General features: G+C 34.3%; 1 protein-coding gene across 5 annotated transcripts in view; it reads right to left on the bottom strand.

Moving 5' to 3' along the window:
- Positions 1-452: 452 nt before the first annotated feature.
- Positions 453-23,901, bottom strand: part of Nr2c1 (nuclear receptor subfamily 2 group C member 1) — a 55,816-nt gene continuing 32,367 nt past the window's right edge. For 4 of the 5 annotated variants that reach the window (XM_078052986.1, XM_040279927.2, XM_005324440.3 and 1 more), the window contains 5 exons: positions 17,905-18,026; positions 8,667-8,806; positions 6,459-6,596; positions 3,711-3,816; positions 453-2,511 (listed from right to left, as the gene is read on the bottom strand). In XM_078052986.1, the coding sequence (XP_077909112.1) occupies positions 2,337-2,511; positions 3,711-3,816; positions 6,459-6,596; positions 8,667-8,806; positions 17,905-18,026 (681 nt within the window). In that variant the 3' untranslated portion in view covers positions 453-2,336. The remainder of the gene's footprint in view (positions 2,512-3,710; positions 3,817-6,458; positions 6,597-8,666; positions 8,807-17,904; positions 18,027-23,901) is intronic. The other variant, XM_078052988.1, reaches the window with a different exon arrangement.

The following is a 23,901-nucleotide window of genomic DNA, read 5'->3' as shown; positions in this document are numbered from 1 at the left end:
TTGACAATTTACTCCTTTTTGGTGTTGCATAGTATTTCACTGGGTACCATACCACAATTTACTTATCCATTTCCCCATCAATGGATATAATCTGCTAGTGCAGATTGAACCCAGGGGTGCTTTACCACTACACTAAATCCCCACTCCTTTTTTTTTCAGACAGTGTCTCAGTCACTGAGGCTGGTCTGCAATTTGTAATCCTCTTGTCTCAAGTCCTTCAAATCCCTGGGATTACAGGCATGCACTATTTACTGTGCCTGGCTTTATTTATTTTTGCTCCTACAATACTGACATAAATGTTTTTTGTTTTGGTCTTGAGGACTGAGCCCAGGGCCTCAAGTGATAACGTACATTTCTACTGCTAAGTTATATTCTCAGCCTCATGACATGAAGGATATCCAAATACTGAGCAAATAAACACTGAAATAAAATATACTGGCAGGATACAGAAATTTGTAATGCAAGTCACATTTTAATATAGTTTTAAAAACACTTCCAAATATATCTACAAATTTAATCAGGAAAAATACCTGAAAGTAACAATGTAATTAATCATTAGTACATTATTTTAAAGAATTATTTTTCTGAATCCTTGGCTTACTACTTGGATTAAAAAGGTATCAACCTACTGACTTTTCCAGGTGGGCATTTTATATTAAATGAAGCTTTTCACAGCTGATAATTATAAAATAAAGGTGACAAAAATTATGATTTAATTTAAGTAGGGAAAAAATTTCCCTTAATACACTGGTAAAAAGCGTAAGTTGATACTTTTGAAACCTTTTGGCTACTACTAAAATAGTAATTAGTAAAATCTGCATCACCTGCAAATTTTAACTTTTCCTCTATTGTAAAATTCCTTATTAAAAAATGTAATGAGTGCAATAAAATCTTTATATTTGTGTTTGAAAAACCAATAAGCAATTTATCAAAATAATTCATCATGAAAGCAGGGTAAAGAGATTTAACAGAACCAGCTGTGCTTGTAACAGTACTCTGGAGGGCATCCCAGGAGTCTGAGATGCTGTTGTGGCAACACACAGTTTCAGGGTGAGCCTCAACTACTGCTAAAGCAGCTCTCCTCCATTTTACAATGAAAAATCAGTGCATATTCCTTTATCTTTAAAAGTGATCAATTGCTTTTTTGTTTAACTCGCTTTGGAAACATGGATGGGCTCTGATAAATCCATTATTTAACAAATTTAGGGTATTTTTTAATTACCTAAAGGAATTGGCTAAAACCCAGAGCAGGGACAAGAAGCTACAACACAGATCAGAAAAGAGGGAAAGGACAGAGTTATTTTATGGAATAGAACAACAATTTTAATACCTATTTTGAAATACTGAAACATTTTGGGTTCAGTTAGTCTCTACTATGTTTAAAACACAGCAGTGAACCAAAAAAATTAAACCACAAATGCCACCTTATTCTCAAAACCAATTCTCAGAACCATTTGCTGCCATGTAAATAAAAAGTGCTTGTAACTAATAAGGTATAATAACACTAAAAATCACAAATGACCTATATCTCACTGCCAGCAATGAGTGGTATATGCTTAAGGATATCATGATATTTACAAAAGTCAAAAAAATACATATTCAATTATTATTTCCTACAGTTCTAATTTTATCATTATACCATTGAGCATAAAATAATCTTTTGATATGGCAATTAAACAGATTACATTATGAAGAATAAAATGCAAGGAATTCTCTGTAAGGATATTTGACCACTAAGTATTCATACTAGTTCAAAATGAAGCTAAATATGAATAGAACACAATTTGGGGGGGAAAAAAAAGACTAATTTATTTGCTTTATAAAATAAAATAGAAATCTTAGTTTTAATGGTCTGGAGGTGACAGCTTCAGATGTCATCTTTACCAAGAATAAATCCATAGTATTTCTTATTTATTTAAGACAGAAATGGATATTTAATTCCTGCTGACTGCCCAGTCGCTTCAAAAAGTCTTCTTTGAAGGAAGCTAAAATAAAAATTCCTTGAATTTTGGTTAGTCTTTTTTTTTTTTTTTTAGAGAGAATTTTTTTTTGAGAGAGAGAGAGAGAAAGAGAGAAAGAGAGAGAATTTTTTTTAATATTTATTTTTTAGGTTTCGGCGGACACAACATCTTTGTTTTTTTGTATGTGGTGCTGAGGATCGAACCAGGGCCGCACACATGCCAGGTGAGTGCGCTACCACTTGAGCCACATCCCCAGCCCCTGGTTAGTCTTTAAAGTCAAAATTTGCACATACTATGGAAGCAATGAGTACAATTTGGTGTTTTCCTGTGTTCTGGAAAAGAACAATAAGTTTATAGCACTATGATCTCAGCTTTTCAAATGCTGTGACCAATTATTTGAGAGTTGTAATCTGCAGGTTCCATTTTTAAAATATGTGGGATGACACTGTCAATCCGTACATTTCCAATGAGACCTTTGAAAAATAATTCTTCCGTGATGGTAGCATTCATCAATCTCAAAGCTGGCAACCTGAGGAGGAGTCTCGATAATCTAAAATGAAAAAGAAAAAAGGGGGCAGGGGAACAAAGTTGAAAATACTAGAGATTTTGTAGAAAGATATTAGTAATTTATGCATGTCTATTACTTGTAGAGTAATTTAATAAAGATCTACTTTTTGTGTGTAAAACCTATGACAGTCACCTGGATACCAGTGTAGTCTAAAAGGCTCTACATGAAAGCCTTGTTCTCAACTGCTGTCCCACTTGGATCTAAGGACCAGGTAACTAAATTATTAAACCATGGGTCAGGTTATACAATTAAGAATGACTTAGCAACTCCTTTCAGATTGTACAAATGCAATGTTTGTGTTATCATGATATATGAGATTCAATAAATTTTGATTATGCTCTGCAAAAAACTATTGGAAATGGTGTAACAGATAGCAGTTGTTATAGAACATGGAATCAAGACCACTGGAACCAAACCTTGATTCAACTGCCCCTTATGACAAAACCTCCTCTGGCCTTGCCTTAACAATTGAGACCAAATGAGACAAGAGCTCCTGTATAGCATATTTCTACTACTACTAAAATTACTCAGTTCCTGTTTGTTCCCAGCAGGTGAGCCCCATCCACAGGACTGAAAGGAAGCAGGGTAGGAAAACTAGTCAGATAAACCAAGACTGGTTTTCTTGATGGAATTGGTCTATAAATCTACATGACTTGGTATAACACACTGTTATACATAAAATATTCTTTTATTAGTTTGAAATATGCTAAACTGTTTTATTCATTATATATAAGCACACTTACATAGCTCTTACTGCATACCAGATGTACTTCTAAGCACTTCACACACATGAACTGACTTAATCCTTGTCACACAGTAGTCCCCCCCTAATCGGTGGAGTTAAGTTCCAGGATTCCCAGTGGATGCCTCAAAAACAGTGACCCTGAACAAGTTACTTATCCTGTCTCTCTTACCATATAAAATGTGAGAACTGATGAATATACTATACGTAAAGTACTCTCAACAAAACTGTTCCTTTATTTTCCCCTCTGGTGTTAGGGATCAGCCCAGGGCCTCCCACATGCCAGGCAAGTGCTCCACCACAGAGTCACATCCCAGTCACGCTACTGCTTACAGTAGCATTAGCTAGTCCAAAGATAAATGCTGCTGAAAACATTTGATTATTCTTATATTGGAAAATAATGAAATAAATGAATTTAGTTATATAGTATTTAAGATACCTGTAAGTGTCATCTGGATATGTTCTGGTTATATAATCTTGAAATTCCACATAAGCCTTTTCCTGAAATTTCTCAATCTGTTCCATATTTTCTAGGCCTGGATGATCTGAAACAATAAAGAATATATTGTTACTCTAATTCTGAATGTTCATTTAATGAAATCCTGAAAGTGAAGATGAAAATATAGTTTAGTCAAAAAAGAAGCCAATTTATATAATGCGTTGCACTTTTATTACACAAATATTTATTAAGCCCACCTATTATATACCAAACACTGGACTTTACATACTTGAATTATTTTCTCTCATACATATTCTAGCATCTAATAAAAAATGAGATCACTGGATGTTACCAAAATAAATAGTTTTCTTGGGCTGGGGTAGTGGCTCAGCAGTACAGCACTGCCAAGCATGTGTGAGGCATGAGTTCGATCCTCAACACCACATAAAAAATAAAATAAAATAAAATAAAATAAAGGTATTGTGTCTATCTATAACTAAAAACAAAACAAAAGTTTTCTTTCTGTTCCAAAGACAGTGAGATTTTGACCATTTTATGGTTTTAAAAAGGAATGAACAGGGCTGGGGATGTGGCTCAAGCGGTAGCGCGCTCGCCTGGCATGCGTGTGGCCCGGGTTCGATCCTCAGCACCACATACCAACAAAGATGTTGTGTCCGCCGAGAACTAAGAAATAAATATTAAAAAAATTCTCTCTCTCTCCTCTCTCATTCTCTCTTAAAAAAAAAAAAAAAAAAAAAAAAAAAAAAAAAAAAAAAAAAAAAGGAATGAACAACCAAAATCATACAGCTTAAAGAAGTATCTTTTATTCATAGTATGTGCATTTAGAAGGTATTTTAGTATTTTTTTTTTTTAGAGAGGTGAGAGAGAGAGACAGAATTTTTAATATTTATTTTTTAGTTTTTGGCGGATACACATCTTTGTTTGTATATGGTGCTGAGGATCGAACCCGGGCCCCACGCATGCCAGGCGAGCGCGCTACCGCTTGAGCCACATCCCCAGCCAGGTATTTTTTTTTTCTTGAGGAAAAAACCCTACTATTGTTAGGTAACAAAGTACTTATGAAATTGTAAAACATAAACATTATCACTATCAAAAAATGTAAAATAATCTACATAAGCATTTCTTTTAAATATTGCTTTTTTAGTTGTAGATGAACACACAAGTATATTTATTTTTATGTGGTGCTGAGGATGGAACCCAGTGTCTCCTCACACATGTGAGGCAAGTGCTTTACTACTGAACTACAGCCCCAGCCTCTACATAAGCATTTCAATGGTCACTGTAACATTTCACAAAACTGGGAATACTAAAAGAACTTCATAAAAATGATGCATTCAACTTTCATCTATAGAAAATGAAGGTGGCACATTGCCTGTGATAAAAATGGAGACATATGATGGCTGCAAGTATAGTTCAGTGGCAGAGCACTTGCCTAATATGTGCAAGGCCCTGGTTCAATCTCTATCACCACTGAAAAATGGAGACACGTTACTAAATCATGTGAACATTAGAATAAATAGTACAAATAAGCTCTAATTATCTTACTGTTATCACTGAGAAATTTGTTCAGATAATTTCATTATGACACACAGGGACAGAAATACATAGCAAAATGAAAAACAGATCCTAATAAAAACTCTTAAACTTTTCCTATTCATAAATTGATCATTGAAAGCTTTCTGTCATTTGTCTTTGGAAAACTAGAAAACTGGCAGGAAAGTAAGAAACTAGGTCTAATAAGATGCTTGAGAATTTATCCCCTGACATAGCAACAATTGTTTCTCATTCTGTTATTTATTATGTCTAACAAAATATACTTACAAAATTTCAATGTTGACCTGACAACCCAAATAAATACAGTCTATACATGCCTTCACTGCTTTTCCAACCTTCCTTTTCATTCTCAGATGTCTAACACCCTTAAAATTCTCCAATATAAAGAATACAAGGATGATTTTTTGGTAAGAGTTGTGCAATCATCACCACAATCTAATTTTAGAACATTTTGTCCTTCCAAAAAGAAACTTTCTACCTATTAGGAGATACTCCTCAGTGTCCTAGCTCTTTAGATCCTATTGACCACGGTTATGTACTTAATTTCTCTTCACATCTACCCACACTGCATTATTTTATATAAATGGAATCAAACAATATGTGTTCCACTGTGACTGGCTTCCTTCACTTAAATGTTTTCACAATGTTCATCATGTTATAGAGCACATATCAGAATTTCACATATTGTCATGGCTGAATGATACTCCATGGTATATATATATGCTGATTCTTCAGTCATCTGTTGATGGACACTTGAGTTGTTTCTACTTTTGGGCTATTATTAACAATGCTGCTATAAAACATTGATACGCACATTTTTAAAAAATATTTTTTAAGTTGTAGATGGATACAATCTTTATTTATTTTTTTATGTGCTGCTGAGGATCAAACCCAGTACCTCATGTGTGCAAGGCAAGCGCTTTACCACAGAGCTACAACCCCAGCCCTGATATGCATATTTTTGTGTAGATACATATTTTCACTTCTCTCAGACTGACAGGAATGTAACTTCCAGTCATAGTGGTAATTCCAGGATTATTATTTTGAAGAACTACTGAACTCTTCTCCAAGACAACTGCACCATTTTACATTCCAACCAGCAATGTATGAGGGTTTCAATTTCTCCATTTCCTTAAACACTGTACTTTAATTAAGAAGTAAATGTTTATATACCTGGACTGAAGAGTACTATTGCCTTCAGATAGGCATATTCATATCCATCAATGCAGAGTTTAACCATGCTGTTACAAAACTCCTGTAGCTTGAAGATGTGCTCCATCAACAATTTTCTCCTTTCTGGTGACATTTTATCTTTAATTAAAAAACAAACACTTCTATAGTTTTCATCTAAAACATAAGACTATTTTGATGCATGATATTTCCTTCTTACTGATTTTCTAACTTTGAATATAATCAATCTATAAATGTTTAAAATTCAGAATATAATTATAGATGAAACTAATCATCTTCAGATATTGCTCATTCAAAAACTAAACTGTTATTACAGTAACACTTAAGGTAACATTTTCTTTCAATAAACATCTTTGAGAAGGAAAGGTTTAGAGACAATCATCCCAAAAATTGGCCAAAGTACAAAAGACTCCAAATATAGTAACAGTATTTTACTTAAGCTCATATTGATCCAAAAAATAATGCACAAACCCATCTTTAAGAATTAGCAATACTACTATAATGAAACAAATATTTAGCAAAACAAACAAACAAACAAACCCTGCCAAGATAAAAGAAAAACTGAGGAAAAAAAAAAGTTTTACAGTAAATATTTTAGTGTACTGTGGAAGATGTGTATAAGACATTAGTAATTAGTCAACCATAGCCCTTCTGAAGGTAGGTGGTATGTGGCAAACTACAAGTATACAAGAAAAGAATTAGGAATAGAAGTATATAAATAAGATGGAAATGTGGTACTGCCTTCTAGTAGATATACTGAAAATGAGATTTTTAAGGTTATTTCTCTGCTCTTAAATATGAGGAAAAAGCAGATGATTTAAAGATAATGTAAGGGCTGGGGTTGTGGCTCAGAAGTAGAGCACTCCCCTCACACGTGCCTGACCCTGGGTTCAATCCTCAGCACCACATAAAAATAAATAAGTGAAATAAAGGTATTGTATCCTACTACAACTAAAAAGTAAATATTAAAAAAAAAAGATAATGTAAAATAATGAAAACCAAATACAGTAAGGAACTAAAAAGTAGTCCCCAATGTAAAAAGCATTCCTGAGCTCAAAAGGCTGAAACACCCTCCTGGTTATAGTGATAAGCCATTCTAAAGTTAAGTACTTTATAAACCAGTTATTGCCTGTCTCCTGAAATGAATGACAATTGTAATCACCTTGGCATCTAGCAAAGGAAAAAGAAAGTAAAAGTTGTTCCATGACTCTTCCTTTCTGCACATGAGAGAATATACTCTGTTGAACTGATATGAAACCAGCCTATACTGGGAATCAAAGGGCTATAATGAAGCAAAGCAGTTTTAAAATTGGGAAATATATATTTTAGAGATTTGAGCACCTCTACATTAGCTTTTTGGATTCTGTACTGTAGTATAAAAATACACAGGGTCTGATCAAAAATAGTCTGGGCTATGTTATGGATGTGATCTGTCCCATCATGTTGCAACTTGAGTGCCAATGTAGGGGTGTTAGGAGGTAAGGCTTTTTAAGAAGGATTAATGTCTTCCTCAAGACTGAGATTCATTCTTTAGAGAACAGGTTGTTATAAAATCAAGTCTGGCTTCCTTGACTTTCTCTGGCTTCCTCACTAGCCATGTGCTCTCTTTCCTAAAGGTACCTGCCTGCCCTTCTGCTTTTCTACTATGAGGCCCTTACAAGAAGAGGAGCAGATGGCAGTGCCAGGTTGTTCTACCTTCAGAATCATGAGCCAAAATAAACCTCTTTCTTACAAATAACTCCAATTCAGGCATTCTGCTTTAGCAACAGGAAATGGACTAGGATAGCCTGCCAAACTTAAACATCCTAGTTTTCAATTTTGCTGCACTCTCATTTAACAGTATTTTCGGATGATTAATAAATCTTAACTAAAATGTAAAAATTGTGGGGCTGGGTTATGGATGAGCAGTAGAGCACTTGCTTAGCACCTGGCAAGGCCCTGGGTTTGATCCTCAGCACCACATAAAAATAAATAAATAAATAAATAAATAAATAAATAAATAAAGGTGTCCAACTATACAACTAAAAAAATAAATATTTAAAAAAGAAAATATAAAAATTGTACTAAAAGGGTAGGTACCTAAAAACATTAATATAATCATCAGGATATCTAACTTTAGTCATAACCTTCTATAAAATGGATGTCTCCCCTTCTATATCCTGGAAAAGGAATAAATAAGGTGCTTTTTACCTTGTTGAAGGCTACTGTGAAGACAATTGACAAATGTTGCTAATATAGTTGCTACATTCATCACTTGCCAGCACTGGGCAAGGCCAAGAGTAAAAAGTTCATTCCAGTAAGCTTTTACCAATGATATGCTGTTTTCTTGCCTATTAAAAAACAAACAAACAAAAAAGTATAAATCAAGTATTAAAATAAATTTTATAAACTTCACAACTTATCCATGTACTTAAAAATATTACTGAACTAAAATTACTTAGAAACACCAACTGAGCAAGGATTTATCAATTCTATGTTTTGCATAGCTGAGGGCAACTGATTAAAAGTGCTTAGAATTTAAATATTAGCTCATTACCAGTTAGTTTCTAAGAATAATTAAAAGTAATATTATAAACTTAAAATAAGACAGGAGGAACAGAAGTTTTTGGCCAGTCTCAGCAAGTTAGCAAGGGCCTCAGCAATAAAAATAAAAAGGATTGGGATGTAACTCAGTGGTAAAGTACCCCTGAGTTAAATTCCAAGTACCCTCCCCACTGAAAAAAGCATGTGTGTATGTGTATATACACCAATTAGCCTTTTGTGTTTGTTTGTGTGTGTGTGTTGCTGGGGATTTAGTCCAGGGCCTTATGCATACAAGGCAAGCACTCTACCAACTGAGCTATAACCCTAGCCTGGCTTTCTTTTCCTTTAAATTTATAAAGAGGTAACTGAATTATTTGGCAGTAGGAAAGCAATAAATTTGGTGGAGAAATGATTCATTCTATAATTCAGAAGAGACATTAGTATCCCTGTAAAGGAGATAACCATAATTTTACTATGAATAACACAAAAAGCCAAAGGCCTTTCCTGAATTTCTGAATAAGAACTCTCTTCACAGCATAAGAAAATAGAAAAAGTATTTAGAAGTACAAAGCACTATGGTTTAAAAAATCAGTTATCCATTTGAAATTAGACAAGTAAGCTCCCCAGGTCTCAGGCTGCATAACTTTCTAAAATGCAGAGACACTGTACGTACTATATCATGCTTAAAATTATAAAGAGGTGCATGTTTTCACTTATATAAGGAAGCTAAAAGTTGACCTCAAAGAAGTATAGAATAGTGGTTACCAGATCCAGGAGGGGGTATGAGGACGGAAGTGATGAAGGAAGGTTAATGGTCTCAGGGGTGCAGCTATTAAAAACAAAAACAAGAGTATATTGGGGCTGGGGATGTGGCTCAAGCAGTAGCGCGCTCGCCTGGCATGCGATCCTCAGCACCACATACAAACAAAGATGTTGTGTCCGCCGAAAACTAAAAAATAAATATTAAAAATTCTCTCTCTCTCTCTCTTAAAAAAAAAAACAAAAAAAAACACAAAAAAACAAGAGTATAAATCAATACTTGCAATCTCAGCTATTCAGAAAGCTGAGGCAGGAAAATCCCAAGTTCAAGATCTACCTGAGCAATCTAATATTCTGTAGTGCAATAGTATAATTATGGTGGATAATAATTGAATATTTCAAAACAGCTAGTAGAGAGGATTTTGAATGTTCCTAACACAAAGAAATGATATGTATCTAAGGTGACAGATATGACAGTTACCATGATCAACTGATTATAAGTGTAATAAAATGTCACAATGCACCCCATAAATGTGTGTAATTACAATGCATCAATTAAAAATATGACTATATTGAGAAACAGATCATAACATGCTAAGTTCTCTCTGAGGCATTGGAGAACTAGCAGTTAACAAGATATATTACCTATGCCTTCATGAAAAAGAAGGGAAACACTACAGATGTATAATTTCAAACACTCTATATAAATACTATATATATGTGTGATTATACACATAGTAAGTTTCAGGTAGTGATAATTCTACATTGCTATAAAGTAGTTTGATACATAAGAAAATGACGAGGTTTAGCTAAGGTGGTTAAAGAAGCCACTGCTGGGCTGGGGATGTGGCTCAAGTGGTAGTGCACTCGCCTGGCATGTGTGCGGCCCAGGTTCAATCCTCAGCACCACATACAAAGAAAGATCTTGTGACTGCCGAAAACTAAAAAATAAACATTAAAATTCTAAGCCATTGCTGAGGCAGTGAAATTTCAGTAATTTTGAGAAAGATGGCAGAGAAATTTTTTAAAAATATGGGGCTGGGGATGTAACTTGGTGGTAGAGTGCTTGCCTAGCATGTGTGAGGCCATAGGTTTAATGCACACATACACGGCTGCACACAAGCAATATCTATGAGAATAAAGAAGAAAAAAATAAATGCAGATGCCATGATGGTAACAAGTGTATAATAGGTGTTCAATAAAAAGTGTTGTGTGCGCTGGATATGGTGGGCACTCACTTGCAATCTCAGCTATTCAGAAAGCTGAGGCAGGAAAATCCTAAGTTCAAGATCTACCTGAGCCACCTAACAAGATATTGTCTCAAAATAAAAAAACATAAAGGTCTGAGGCTGTAGCTCAGTGGTAGAGTGCACCTGGGTTCAATTCCCAGGACAGAAGAAAAAACAGTGTTGAGTGAATTACTTAAAAGTGGTCTTCTTGGAATGTTCTTCCCTGCACTGAATGTTTTCTTTGATTCAAGGAGGCTGATTCATTGTGGGATAGGGAGAGGGAATATGGGAAGAACAGACAAACTTGGGCAGAGGGGTTGGAGGGGAAGGGAGGGGACATGGAGTTATTAATGATGGTGAAATGTGATGATCATTATTATCCAAAGTACATGTATGAAGACACGAATGATGTAAATATACTTTGTATACAACCAGAAATACGAAAAATTGTGCTCTATATGTGTAATAAGAATTGTAGGGGGCTGGGGATGTGGCTCAAGCGGTAGCGCGCTCGCCTGCCATGCGTGCGGCCCGGGTTCGATCCTCAGCACCACATACCAACAAAGATGTTGTGTCCGCCGAGAACTAAAAAATAAATATTAAAAATTCTCTCTATCTCTCTCTCTCCTCTCTCACTCTCTCTTTAAAAAAAAAAAAAGAATTGTAGGGCTGGGGATGTGGCTCAAGTGGTAGCGCGCTTGCCTGGCATGTGTTCGGCCCGGGTTCGATCCTCAGCACCACATACAAACAAAGATGTTGTGTCAATCAAAAACTAAAAAATAAGTTAAATATTAAAAAATTCTCTCTCTCTAAAAAAAAAAAAAGATAAAAAAAAAAGAATTGTAATGCATTCAGCTGTCATATATAAATTAAAAAAAAAGAAAAAAAGAAATGTTCTTCCCTGCGTTGTTTTCCTGGTTAATAGGGTTATTTGACCCTTAACATATTTCAAAGTTAACTTTCTTGAAGAAACATTCTCTTGCAACATTCCTCTCCCTTCCTTGGTGCTAACTATATGTTCATATTTTATACATAGTTCATGGTATCCCAATTTATTGTTTTAATTCTGTCTCCCATATTACAAAATCCTCACTGAAGGCAATATTCTCTTGTGTTTCTCAATCTCAGTGAACAGCACAGTACATGGCATACAGAAGGAATTCAACACATGTTTTCTGATTTTGGGGGATATACAGCAGGTAGAAGTTAAGACTTAGAAAAGACAGTTAGAAAACCTGTGGGGTCTGGGCCCTTCTACAATCAAGCAATCTTTAAACCAAACCTATAAATTTTATCTTAAGATAATGAAATTGTAAGATTGGTTTTCTTTGTCCAAAGAGTTCTCAGTTCGTAAGAACATCCTGATCAGAAATATGTGCATCCTAATGAATGGTACTTACTTTTTTTTCCTTCTTAAAAAACTTTAAAAATTAAGATCATCAGTGTGTTCAACAGAAATCATTAAGAATCACAGCTTTCTTTGTTACATTACATTTTATTAAAAAATAGAATAGGCCGGGTGCGGTGGCACATGCCTGTAATCCCAGTGGCTCAGGAGGCTGAGATAGGAGGATTGCAAGTTCAAAAACAGCCTCAAGAGAGCACTCGCCTTGCATGTGTGAGACCCTGGGTTTGATCCTCAGCACCACATTAAAAAAAAAAAAAAAGCCTCAAGCAATGGTGAGGTGCTAAGCAACTCAGTGAGACCCTGTCTCTAATTAAAACACAAATAGGGCTGGGGTTGTAGCTCAATGGCAGAGTACTTGCCTAGCATGTGTGAGGCACTGGTTTCGATCCTCAGCACCATATAAACAAATAAAATAAAGACATTCTGTCCACCTACAACTGCAAATAAATAAATAAATAAATAAATAAGCAAGCAAGCAAGCAAAAAATAGGGCAGGGGATGTACCAATCCCTGGTACTCCCACCTCTGCAAAAAAAAAAAAAAAAAAAAAAAAAAAAAAAAAATATATATATATATATATGTACACTCAATACAAAGGCTAATACTGCAAACTTAAGAACGTAATTTTTTCTCATCAGGAATTATTCAGGTGAGATTTTTCACTCCAGGTTGATCTCTTTCTCAGTCAATACTTCAGAAGGATTATATATCACTAGAAATTGGCTATTAAAATAAGTTTGAAAGTTTAAATACAAAGAAAACCCCTATTTAAAAAATTAATATATAGGGCTGGGGATATGGCTCAAGTGGTAGCGCGCTCGTTTGGCATGTGTGCGGCCCGAGTTCGATCCTCAGCACCACATACAAAACAAAGATGTTGTGTTTGCTGAAAACTAAAAAATAAACATTAAAAAAATTTATAGAAAAGGATTAAATTTCAATCTCAGTTTAAGCAAAATCAAAGAGAAAGATAAAAGATACTAATGTCCACTTTCTTACACCTAGCAATTCTTCTTGTAAGAATCTATTTTATAGAAATAATACACAGGCAAAAATGTGCATTATAGCACTGGATATAACAACAAAGAAAACTGGCAATAACTTAAATGTCTACAAACAAAATACAGGTAAGTTAGTTTATAATAAACCCATAAAATGGAATAGTGGGTAGCCATTAAGAAAAACAGGGTAAATTACATGTCCTGACATAGGAAGAAGTCTAGAATATATGTGAAAAAGCAAGGCAAAAAATAGGTTATGTAAATGTGCGTTCTGATTGTTTAATAAAGGTGTCACAGAAAAAAATCTAGGATATTAAACTATTAACAGTGGGGTTAGTTACCTCTGGAGAGTGAGGCTTAACTTGATAGTTCTATACTTCAGTATTATTTTAAACATGAGGAAATGTTAAAAGTGAACCAGTTTTCACCTTGACCTCTAATTCTTAAATTTTAAATAGGAAACAGCTAAACAAGGTAATTACCTGGTGAACACAGGAAAGGAAATAAATAAAAGTGGCCTGTGCTATACCCCTTATAAGAAAGTACCTTGAACATGTATGAATATATAAATACACCAGTTAATCTCACCATTGTGTACATATACAAGACAGATCCTAATTAAAATAAGATATATTCCAAACTTGTATAAATACATCAAAATGGTTTCTACTATCATATAACTAAAAAGAATAAAAATTAAAAATATATGGAATCAAGACATAAATTTGATGTAGATCCAATTTTTATTATGTTTATCAATGACTGTAATGTTGTACAAAAAACTTTGATTTATTATATCAACAGTGAATTATTTAAAACTGTGTTCAATTTTCACAAAGTTGAGAATATTTGTTATTCTTTATTTCTAGCCTTGTTCCTACTTATAATTTAGTTTAATTTAACTATTGTCATGAAATATATCTGAATGACAAAAAAAAAAAAAAAAAAGGAAAAAAGTACTCTGACAATATTGGGAAGGCTCAGAGAAAATGTTGATAAGTACCATTGCAGAAGATGAGAAACACCAAAATTGTTACTAAAGAAATAAGATAAAACTGGTGATTAAGGAATAAATTACCAGGTAATTTTGTTTTCAAAGGAAAAGTCAAAGAGTTAATAATAGAAATCAATTACAGAAAGCTTTCTGTCTGCATTTGGAGTCAAAACAAAACCCCCCAAACCCCTGGTACTCTAGCTAGTTATGTTGTTTAAGTGTTTTTTTTTAAAAGTTCATTCCATTAGGAGAGAAAAACAAGAACCAGAACCCTCTTTAAAAAAGGTTCCTAAGAGTATGAAGAAAAATGACCACTTTGTACTTTGTAGCAGGCAGAGGATTAAATTTACATTCATTATCTCACATAAGTGCATAACTCATAAGCAAGTGTCTGCTCCTAATCTAGAGGTGGGGGAAATTAGTCTCATTTAAGTAACCCAGTCCAAAAACATGTAAGTTGCAGAGGAATTAGAACCAGGATTTAAACCCAGATGTTTAAAGGCTATGCTTTTTTTTTTTTTTTTTTAAGAGAGAGTGAGAGAGAGAGAGAGAGAGAGAGAGAGAGAGAGAGAGAGAGAGAGAGAGAGAGGGGGAATTTTTAATATTTATTTTTTTTAGTTCTCGGCAGACACAACATCTTTGTTGGTATGTGGTGCTGAGGATCGAACCCGGGCTGCACACATGCCAGGCGAGCGCGCTACCACTTGAGCCACATCCCCAGCCCCCCGCCTTTTTTTTAAGTAATAATTTCTTACCTAAATTAGCAGGTAAACTACGAAAGTAAAATTTCTCAGTAGAGACACCTCATTTAAAGCTAATACTTTGGGATGGTAAGGGCATGTTGGCTATTAGGTTCTATTTTTGTTTTTTCCTGTTAGGAAAAAAATTAACAAATGACTATTGTAGTCACATTCTACTACCTATTTCCAAAACATCTTTCTTTCGAGAAGCAGAAGGAGCTGGGTAGCAAATGAAGTTAAGGTACCTTCAAGCACTCAGAAAGCAATATAGGTTATAACGATATCAAAAAAAGGCACTGGAGCTGGGATTGTAGCTCACTGGTAAAGCACTTGCCCACCATGCACAAGGCCCTGAGTTTAATCCCCAGCACTTCAGAAAAGCATTAAGTTGACTAAATCACCTATACCCCACCATTTGTAATCTACACAAATAACTCATCACATTATTCTTTCCCTGGCACCATCTATTTCAACTGAAGGCATGTCCTTGGGGGAAAATAATCAATGATATGGCAATAAGCCCACAAAGTTACCAGTATATTAGATTGTTTATGGTATTTTAAAAGATTCAACTTTCAGGATTAACATTTCATGGAAGGTTGCTTAAATTACTTAATAGTCTCCTGTGGCAAACAGTGTTTTTCAGATTTTTTTTTTAATCTTTATTTTATTTTTATGTGGTGCTGAGGATCAAACCCAGTGCTTCATGCATGCTAGGTGAGTGCTCTACCTCTGAGCCACAACTCTAGCCTCTTGTTTCGGAATTTTGGTGACATAATATAAAGAATCTAGCTGGAAAGGACTACTGCCATACGTACTCCAGGCAAATCAGGCATAGTGCCCCCATTGCCCTTCAACAGAATGTCCTATGACTATGTAGAGCTTCACTTGAATTATGAAGAAAGAACTAAAAAAACCCCCGAATTCCTTTAAGTTCAGAAATTATCTTTAGAAAATACAAATAACTACACAATTAAAAAAATTTTAAAGCTACTATCCTCTTCCACTAAGTCATCAAATAACAAACTGCTTATCTGTTTCTCTCTGTAAAATTATGTTGTTGTTTTTTTTGCCAACTTCTGTATCTAGCAATAAAAATGCAGCTCATGCCAGTTCCTAGATTTAGAAGTTTTTATTTCTACATAATACTCTTCCATCATTAGTATCTAGTCCTTATCCATCTGATTAAGTCAGCATAAGATCTATATCTAGACAGGCAATAAGATATAAGAGTTTATGTACCACCTAATGGTCTTGACTGCTATCTTAGTAATTCTTCTAATCATAAAGAATCCTGTGGTTGTTACATTGAAAGTGATTTTTAAAAAAGACCTCTCAGGGAAATGTGATAATCACACTAAAATTATTTTATAACCAGAAACTTCGGGCTGCCCCCCAATATCTGGATTATTTGTAATAGGATAATCATACTCAAAAGAAGCACTGAAGATCAATGATGTCATGACTAATCCATGGAGTTGAAATTACACCCCAAATTCCTTTCTTAGTTGACATACTACAATAAAATACCAGGTTGTTTTTCTGGCCTAAGTATACCAGTTATGATCTTAACGAACTAAGCTTTTTTTTTAAGGTACTAGGGATTGAAAACAAGGACCTTGCTCTACCACTGAAATAGATTCCCAGCTCTTTATTTTACTTTAGAGACAGGGTCTCATAAATTGATTAGGCTGGCCTCAAATTTACAATCCTGCTGCCTCGCCTGTTGAGTAGCTGGGATTACAGACGTGTGTCACAATGTCAGGATAGTTTATTACTTTAAAAATATTAAGTATACAGTGAGATTTGGTGCAATTTAGTGAGATCCTGCCTGAAGAAAAAAGGGGTGGGGTACAGTTTACTGCCTGAAGCCCTGAGTTCAATCCCCAGTACTGGGGGTGGTGGGGAAGGAAATAATAAACTGATATTGTGTAAAATTTTATACTGTGTTTTGAGAGAAGGAGCTAATAGCATTTTAATAGTTATCACTCTAAATCAGGTTTTTAGCCTATGTAATTGTACTACTTAATTCATGATTGAATACACTGATAGCTATGTCTGACACTGATTAGTAATAACAGTTTCAAATATGTCTTTTACTGTCATGTTTCAGTTGTTTCTTAGTTACACTCAAAATACTGTCTATCGGGATGGGTAGAGACATCCATTTTAAAAAAAGGAAAAACAGATGGAAAGGATGTGAAAGTAAACTGTTTAGAATACAGATGTACTCTTCAGTGGTAAGATCAACTCTCTAAATCACTGTAATTGTACTATGGGGTTTACATTTTCATCCTTTCTCTTTTTCTACTGAACCACACAATTAGAAAAATAATTATCTCTATTTTTAAACATAACCTTTGTAAGCAAACTTTAGCTCCCAATAACATGGCTGGAATGAATACTGCAAGGGTGATGGTGGGAGGAGAAACAACCTGGGGCAATCCTACAGCTGCACTGTCCTTGACACAATCAAAGGCGGCCATTATCAATGCCAGCCATGATCTATCAACTCTAATACTTATTATATTCCAACTAAAGTTGTTAACTTGGTCAGTAAACTATGAAATATAGATACTCTCCCAAATAAAAATAATATAGAGAAATTGTTAGTTAGCTGCCATAATTTGTCATATAAATGACACAATTTAAAAGTCACAATGTTACACGTTTTTATTCCTTTAATGCAAATTCTCCCAAAATAAAAGTTTTTTGCTTAATGTACATTTGTGCTACAAAATCACATTTATACTCAAGGACTTCAAAACACTCACCCTAGTGCCTGGAAAGAAGGAATCGAAAGTGCCCAGTGCATTGATAAGAACAGCAGTCTGGAGGCAGACTCCCCAATGTAGTGCACATTCAGGTACTCAGGCATAGGAGAAGGCATGGTGAGCTAGTATGAACAGGGATTTAGGTAAATTATCTTATGACTGAAAGTTCTAAATTATCATTTCTTTGAAAAATTTGAATGTAAACAGAACACATCAATATGAATCTAATATGCTCATAAAAATCTTGAAGTTTTCCAAGTTACTGGATTTTAAGTTAACAAAAGGGTTTATAAATGAGATCACAGTTTCTATCAAAGCAATATTCAGAAAAGCAGAATCTAACTTAATAAATATCAACCACGGTATTATTTGGTTGTGTTTTTAAGTTACTTCCTATCTTGGTTCATCAATGCGTTTTTTCTCCCTCCTTCCCTCCTAACAATAGTACACAACAAATTCAGGTGCAATCCTGTTTCATTTAGACTACAGGGTTAATACATTCAAATGCTTACAGAGGTAGGAAAGGTAACAAGTAAAGCAGAAATACCGGTGCCAAATGGGGAGAGCATACTCCCAGACAAACGGCAATTCAGTGTCTTGAATCCAGCATAAATAAAACATGAAAATTTGGGCTCAACACTGCCATTCCTTCAATTTTTCAAAAAGCTCAGGATCTTTGTAAAGTCTTATTTAAAAAGGGGGTCTGGAGATGTCACTCAGTGGTAGAGCACTAGCCTGGCATACCTGACGTTCTGAGTTTGAATCCCAGTATCACCATAAAAAAAAAGTAATAAATAAAAAAGTACTAAAAAAATTATTCTGCCTCCAATATGGGTCATAAGTAATCTTAATCCAAAAATCAGAAATCTGAAACACTTCATAGCTCAAAAATTTCTGGATTTTGGAGCACTGTGGATTTTCATATTAGGAATGAACAACTAGTAAGGTCTCTGTCAATATTCCAAAATCCAAAAAAATTGCCAAAATTTGAAACACTCTGGGTCCAAGCATTTCAGATAAAGGATACTCAGTCTGTATTTCTATTCCAGAAAAATTCATGCTCACACACACACACAAAAGCACATATCACAGGCATCTAGTTGCAGTTACTCAGAAGGCTTAGGAAGAAGGATCAAATAAGCCCAGGAGTTGAAGACCAACTAAAGATATTCTCTGTAGCTCTACTTCTAATGGTGAAACTAAATGCTGGCAACAACCCCAAATTTCCTCAAGGGAAAAGAATAATTCATATTACAGAACAGAATACCTTGTAGGTATTAAAAAATATAAACTGAGATGCAAAAACCAGAAAAAATATCTTGCAGACATCTAAGTGAAAAAATTACAAAACAGAATGTTGATGATCTGACTTATAATACAGAGTATATTTAAGTGTTCATATATATATATATATATGTATATAGAAAGGACTAAGGAAAGCACAGTACACAGGAAATAGTGACTAACTCTGAGGTGGGGTAAGTAGATGTGCACAAATGTATTTTTCTGGGGAATGTATGTATAGCTTTTACCAAGTTCTCCAAGATACTTATGATGATAAACATCAAAGTTTACATCAAAATGATGTAAAAATTCTCTAGAAATGCTAGATAAAAATGTAAAGCACATGCTCTACCACTGAGCTACATGCTCAGACTTAAGAAGAAAAAATTTGAAATGTTTTATAATGTTTACTGAGGCAGTGAAACAAAATACAACTGAGACAATTTTTTTTTGGTTGGGAGGGGCACTTGACCACCATGCCACATCCCCAGCCCTATTTTGTATTTTATTTAGAGATGGGGTCTCACTGAATTGCTTAGCACCTCAGTGTTGCTGAGGCCGGCTTTGAACTCTCATTCCTCCTGCCTCAGCCTCCTTAGCTGCTGGGATTACGGGCGTGAGCCATTGCGCCTGATGAGACAATTCTTAACATGTCAAGCAAACTTAAACATCTTAAACATTTAAGATACAACTGTCTCTACACATGAACATATATATTTAAAAATTGAGAACTATCATACCTTTTCAGAATTTCTCAAGGTGAGTAGGGGAAAAAAAGCCTGAAAATTTTGGGGAATTACCAAACATTTCTAGTTTTATGGGGGAGGAATGAGTAAAAAGCAAAACAATAAAAAAAATACCCTTTACTAAATAGTTTTAAATGGCCTTTAAATAAATAAAATACTTGCAACATGTAAAAACTAGGTACAATGGCTTTAATTCCCACAACAGTGGTGATAATGTAAAACTTTCCCATGTTTTAATCACAAAAGTTGAAATAATTTGCAATATACACTAAAGAAGCTCATCATTAAAAAAAAAAACAACTATCATGCTATATTATTTTGGAAAAAGAGGAAATGTTTTATGATTTGTCTTTTATAGACTTTAATATGCCTCTACTGTTATGATCAGAAAGTTAATGTGGATGAAGAAACAACATTTTCTTATAGAAGTTTCTACTACAAAGCTGTTAAAGCTTCCCCAAAATGTCTGTGGATCTTTATTTTTATAAACAGAATGATACACATTTTCTAAACTATAGAAAATTAATAAATTGAACTGATTTTTTAAGGGATATAGACAAGACCTAAACTTGACCAATCTATTTTAGAGGTTATCACTTGCCTTTGCAATTATCCTTCTAACACTATTTCTGTATGGAATTCTGCTAATAATATACATGATGTAGGCTTTACGATACTTTAGTTAGGGTATAGATTCTAACTTTTAACTCTTTATTAATTATTTATATGACTATGTAGATTGTTTATCTGAAAACCATTTACAGAAAGCATCCCTGTGCTTCTGTTTCAGTAGAGGAATACAATGAAAATGGCTAAGCTAGGAAATGATACACCTGTGAGAAATAATGGGCAGTTGGATCAGAACGTGGAGGACCCTAAAATGAACTTAGTTCCATATGGGTAAGAGAAGCTACTGAAAGTTTTACTAATTTTTTTATTAATTTATTATTTTTTTTTTTTTGTAGTCGGAATTGAACACAGAACCTTGCACATGCCAGGTCAAGGCTTTACCACTGAACTGTATCACCAGATGTTTTTAAATCTTGAGATGGGGTCTGATAAGTTGCCAAGGGTGGTCTCAAACTTGAAGATCTCCTGCCTCAGCCTCCCACAGTGCTGGGATTACAGGTGTGTGCCACTATATCTGGTTTAATTAAAAAATTGGCACTGGATGCAGTATAATCACAGTGATTTGAGATGCTGAGGCAGAAAAATTGCAAGTTTGTGAGCAACTTGAGGAACTCAGTGAGGCCCTAAGGATTTAGTGAGACCTTGTCTCAAAATAAAACTTAAAGGGCTTGGGCTCAGTGGTTAAGTAACCCTGGGTTTGATCCCAGGTACCAAAAAAAAAAAAAAGAAAAAAAAAAGGCAGTCCAGGGATCAAACCCAAGACCTCGCACATGCTAAGTGGAGGTTCTACCACTGAGCTACATTCTCAGCTCAAGGCTTACAAATAGCCAAGTGGCATTATTAGATTGATTTTTTTTTTTAAGCAAGTATCATTCTAATGCACAGGACAAGATGAAGAAGACAGACTGGAAACGATATTACTGTTAATAGTTCAAGCTGGAGATTTTAAAAGGTCTAAAATATGGTAACAGGAATAAGCAGAAAGGGACAAACTCAAAAATACCAGAAAGGTTAAATTTCAGTTATGGTATGGATAGGAATAAGGCATGGGGAGAATGACAAGGAATTCTAAGATGCAAACACTGGTTACTAAAAACACTGTGATTCTAATATTAAGATAACTCAAACAAAAGAAGAAAAGTTTTGGAAATCATCTTCTGTCTCATAAGTTGATTTCTAAAATGGAAATACTATCTATATTGACTATTCTTAAAAGAAATTTTCACAAAAATTGTGTTCTATATGTATAACAAGAATTGTAATGCATTCTGCTGTCATTTATTATTTTAAAAATCAATAAATTGATTAAAAAAAGAATTAAAAAATTTTCACAATCAAGTGAAATAGGTATATGAAATCATAGCCAAGACTCTAGCTTAATAAAACTGTTATACATTATTATCATCCTATATTTAAGTTCCAGTTTCATCAGACTACTTTTCTATTATTCTATTTTTCTATTTATTATTCTATTTCTATTATTAGACTATTTTTCTTGACTATGTAGTCATTTTGAAAAAGACACTGAAAAATTTCTTAATATCTTTCTTCATCTACAAAGTGAGAATAAAAATTCAAATGTCCCCAGAAGACTGTAGTGAGACTTAAGGGAAGAAATGTATGTGAAAATGTGCTGTAAAAAAATTGAAGAACATGCTACAATTTAGCCTAGCAAATAAGAGAACTGAGCTATCTCATTACAGATATCAGTCTTCAAGTCATGACCAGTAAATTTCAATGAGAGAACCAACCATGAAATGACCTGGCTCTAGGAACTAAGAGAAATCAAGGAAACATAAAACTCTCGACATAATAGAACTGTAAATAATAATCAAAACAAGCTGTCCTTTTCAGCAGCAAAGAAGCTTCACAGTGCTAACTCTGAGGACACACGGGGTATAACAGTCAAAGATAGAATGGAAAAAAGCCAATTCCAGAAAGAAAAACAAAGTTCTAGTTTTTCCAATTCATCTATTTAAAACTCTTATTTCAAGGAAGCAAAAATCTTGAGGACCAACATCAAAGACAAAAAAGTTGAACAACTTCTTTCTAAACAAGTCCTTTGTCCTTTTTCCTCAAATTGGGTCCTCTTCCTGCATTTGTCTCATTATGTCCTTCTTTCCATTTAAGTAGAAGAGCAGAAAATAAAACCAACAAAAGAATATCTTCTATTTAGAATAAAAACAACACTGAGAAAAAATAATCAAAATCTGCCTTGCTCCACCCTTGTTTATACCTAGCATAATTTTTTAGGATGATACTAATTTTGGAAGGTTGGTAACTGAGGATTAAACTTGAGGCACTCTACCACTGAACCCCAGCCCCAGCCATATTTTGTATTTTATTTAAAGACAGGGTCTCACTGAGTTGCTTAGTGCCTTGCTTTGCTGAGGCTGGCTTTGAACTCCCAAACCTCCTGCCTCAGCCTCCCAAGCTGCTGGGATTATAGGTGTACACCACGTTGCCCGGCAGATAACACTAATTATTCATAATAAATTGCCCTGTATAGGGGCTGGGGTTGTGGCTCAGTGGTAGAATGCTTGCCTAGCATTCCTGAGGCACTTGAGTTTGATCCTCAGCACCACATAAATATAAAATAAAGATACTGTGTCCACTAAAAAATAAATATTTTTAAAATGCCATGCATAGTACAGATAAAACATTTTGAGTTTTTCCATGTAAGTTTTTATATGAAAATTGGCTTCACTAATATATTTTACTATATTAAATTATAGCAAAAAATCTGCCATTATTAAAGTCACAATGCGTTTTCTCTAGCTGTTTCTATAAACTGAATTTTACAAAAAGACATTATCATACACAGTTTTGGCTAATGTTGTATTTATTTTCTGTTCATTATTTCTACTGGTAATACACTTATTTATAATGATAACTGTGCAAGTTTTCCTAAGAAATTTGTTATAATCTACCATAAAATTATGAGCAATCACCCTTAGGCATTACAGAATAGTTAGGCCCTGCATTGATTGCTAAGGAAAACCTCCCGTGTATATTCAATCACTTTACATACACCTTGCTAACATCAGCCACAGCTGGCAGAGATACAGAGTGGTTAAGATGGAGCACCAAATAATAGGTTCTTAAAGTGAGGTCTCAATAGTGAGCATTTTTATAACTCTGGAACAAATAACATTTGAAAACAAAACAAATACTAAAAAGTGACTTTTTAGTATACTACACATATTGTTTCTAGTATTCTATGTGTATAGTTTCCATTCTGAAGAATATATTTAGGGCAAAAAAATAAATGTGTCTCCTCCAAAATGGTTAAAAACCAAAAGCTAGGGCTGGGGTTGAAGCTCAGTGGTGGAGCTCT

Source organism: Ictidomys tridecemlineatus, chromosome 6 (genome assembly GCF_052094955.1).
Source record: "Ictidomys tridecemlineatus isolate mIctTri1 chromosome 6, mIctTri1.hap1, whole genome shotgun sequence".
Lineage (NCBI taxonomy): Eukaryota > Metazoa > Chordata > Mammalia > Rodentia > Sciuridae > Ictidomys > Ictidomys tridecemlineatus.
This window is presented reverse-complemented; position numbering and strand designations above follow the sequence as displayed.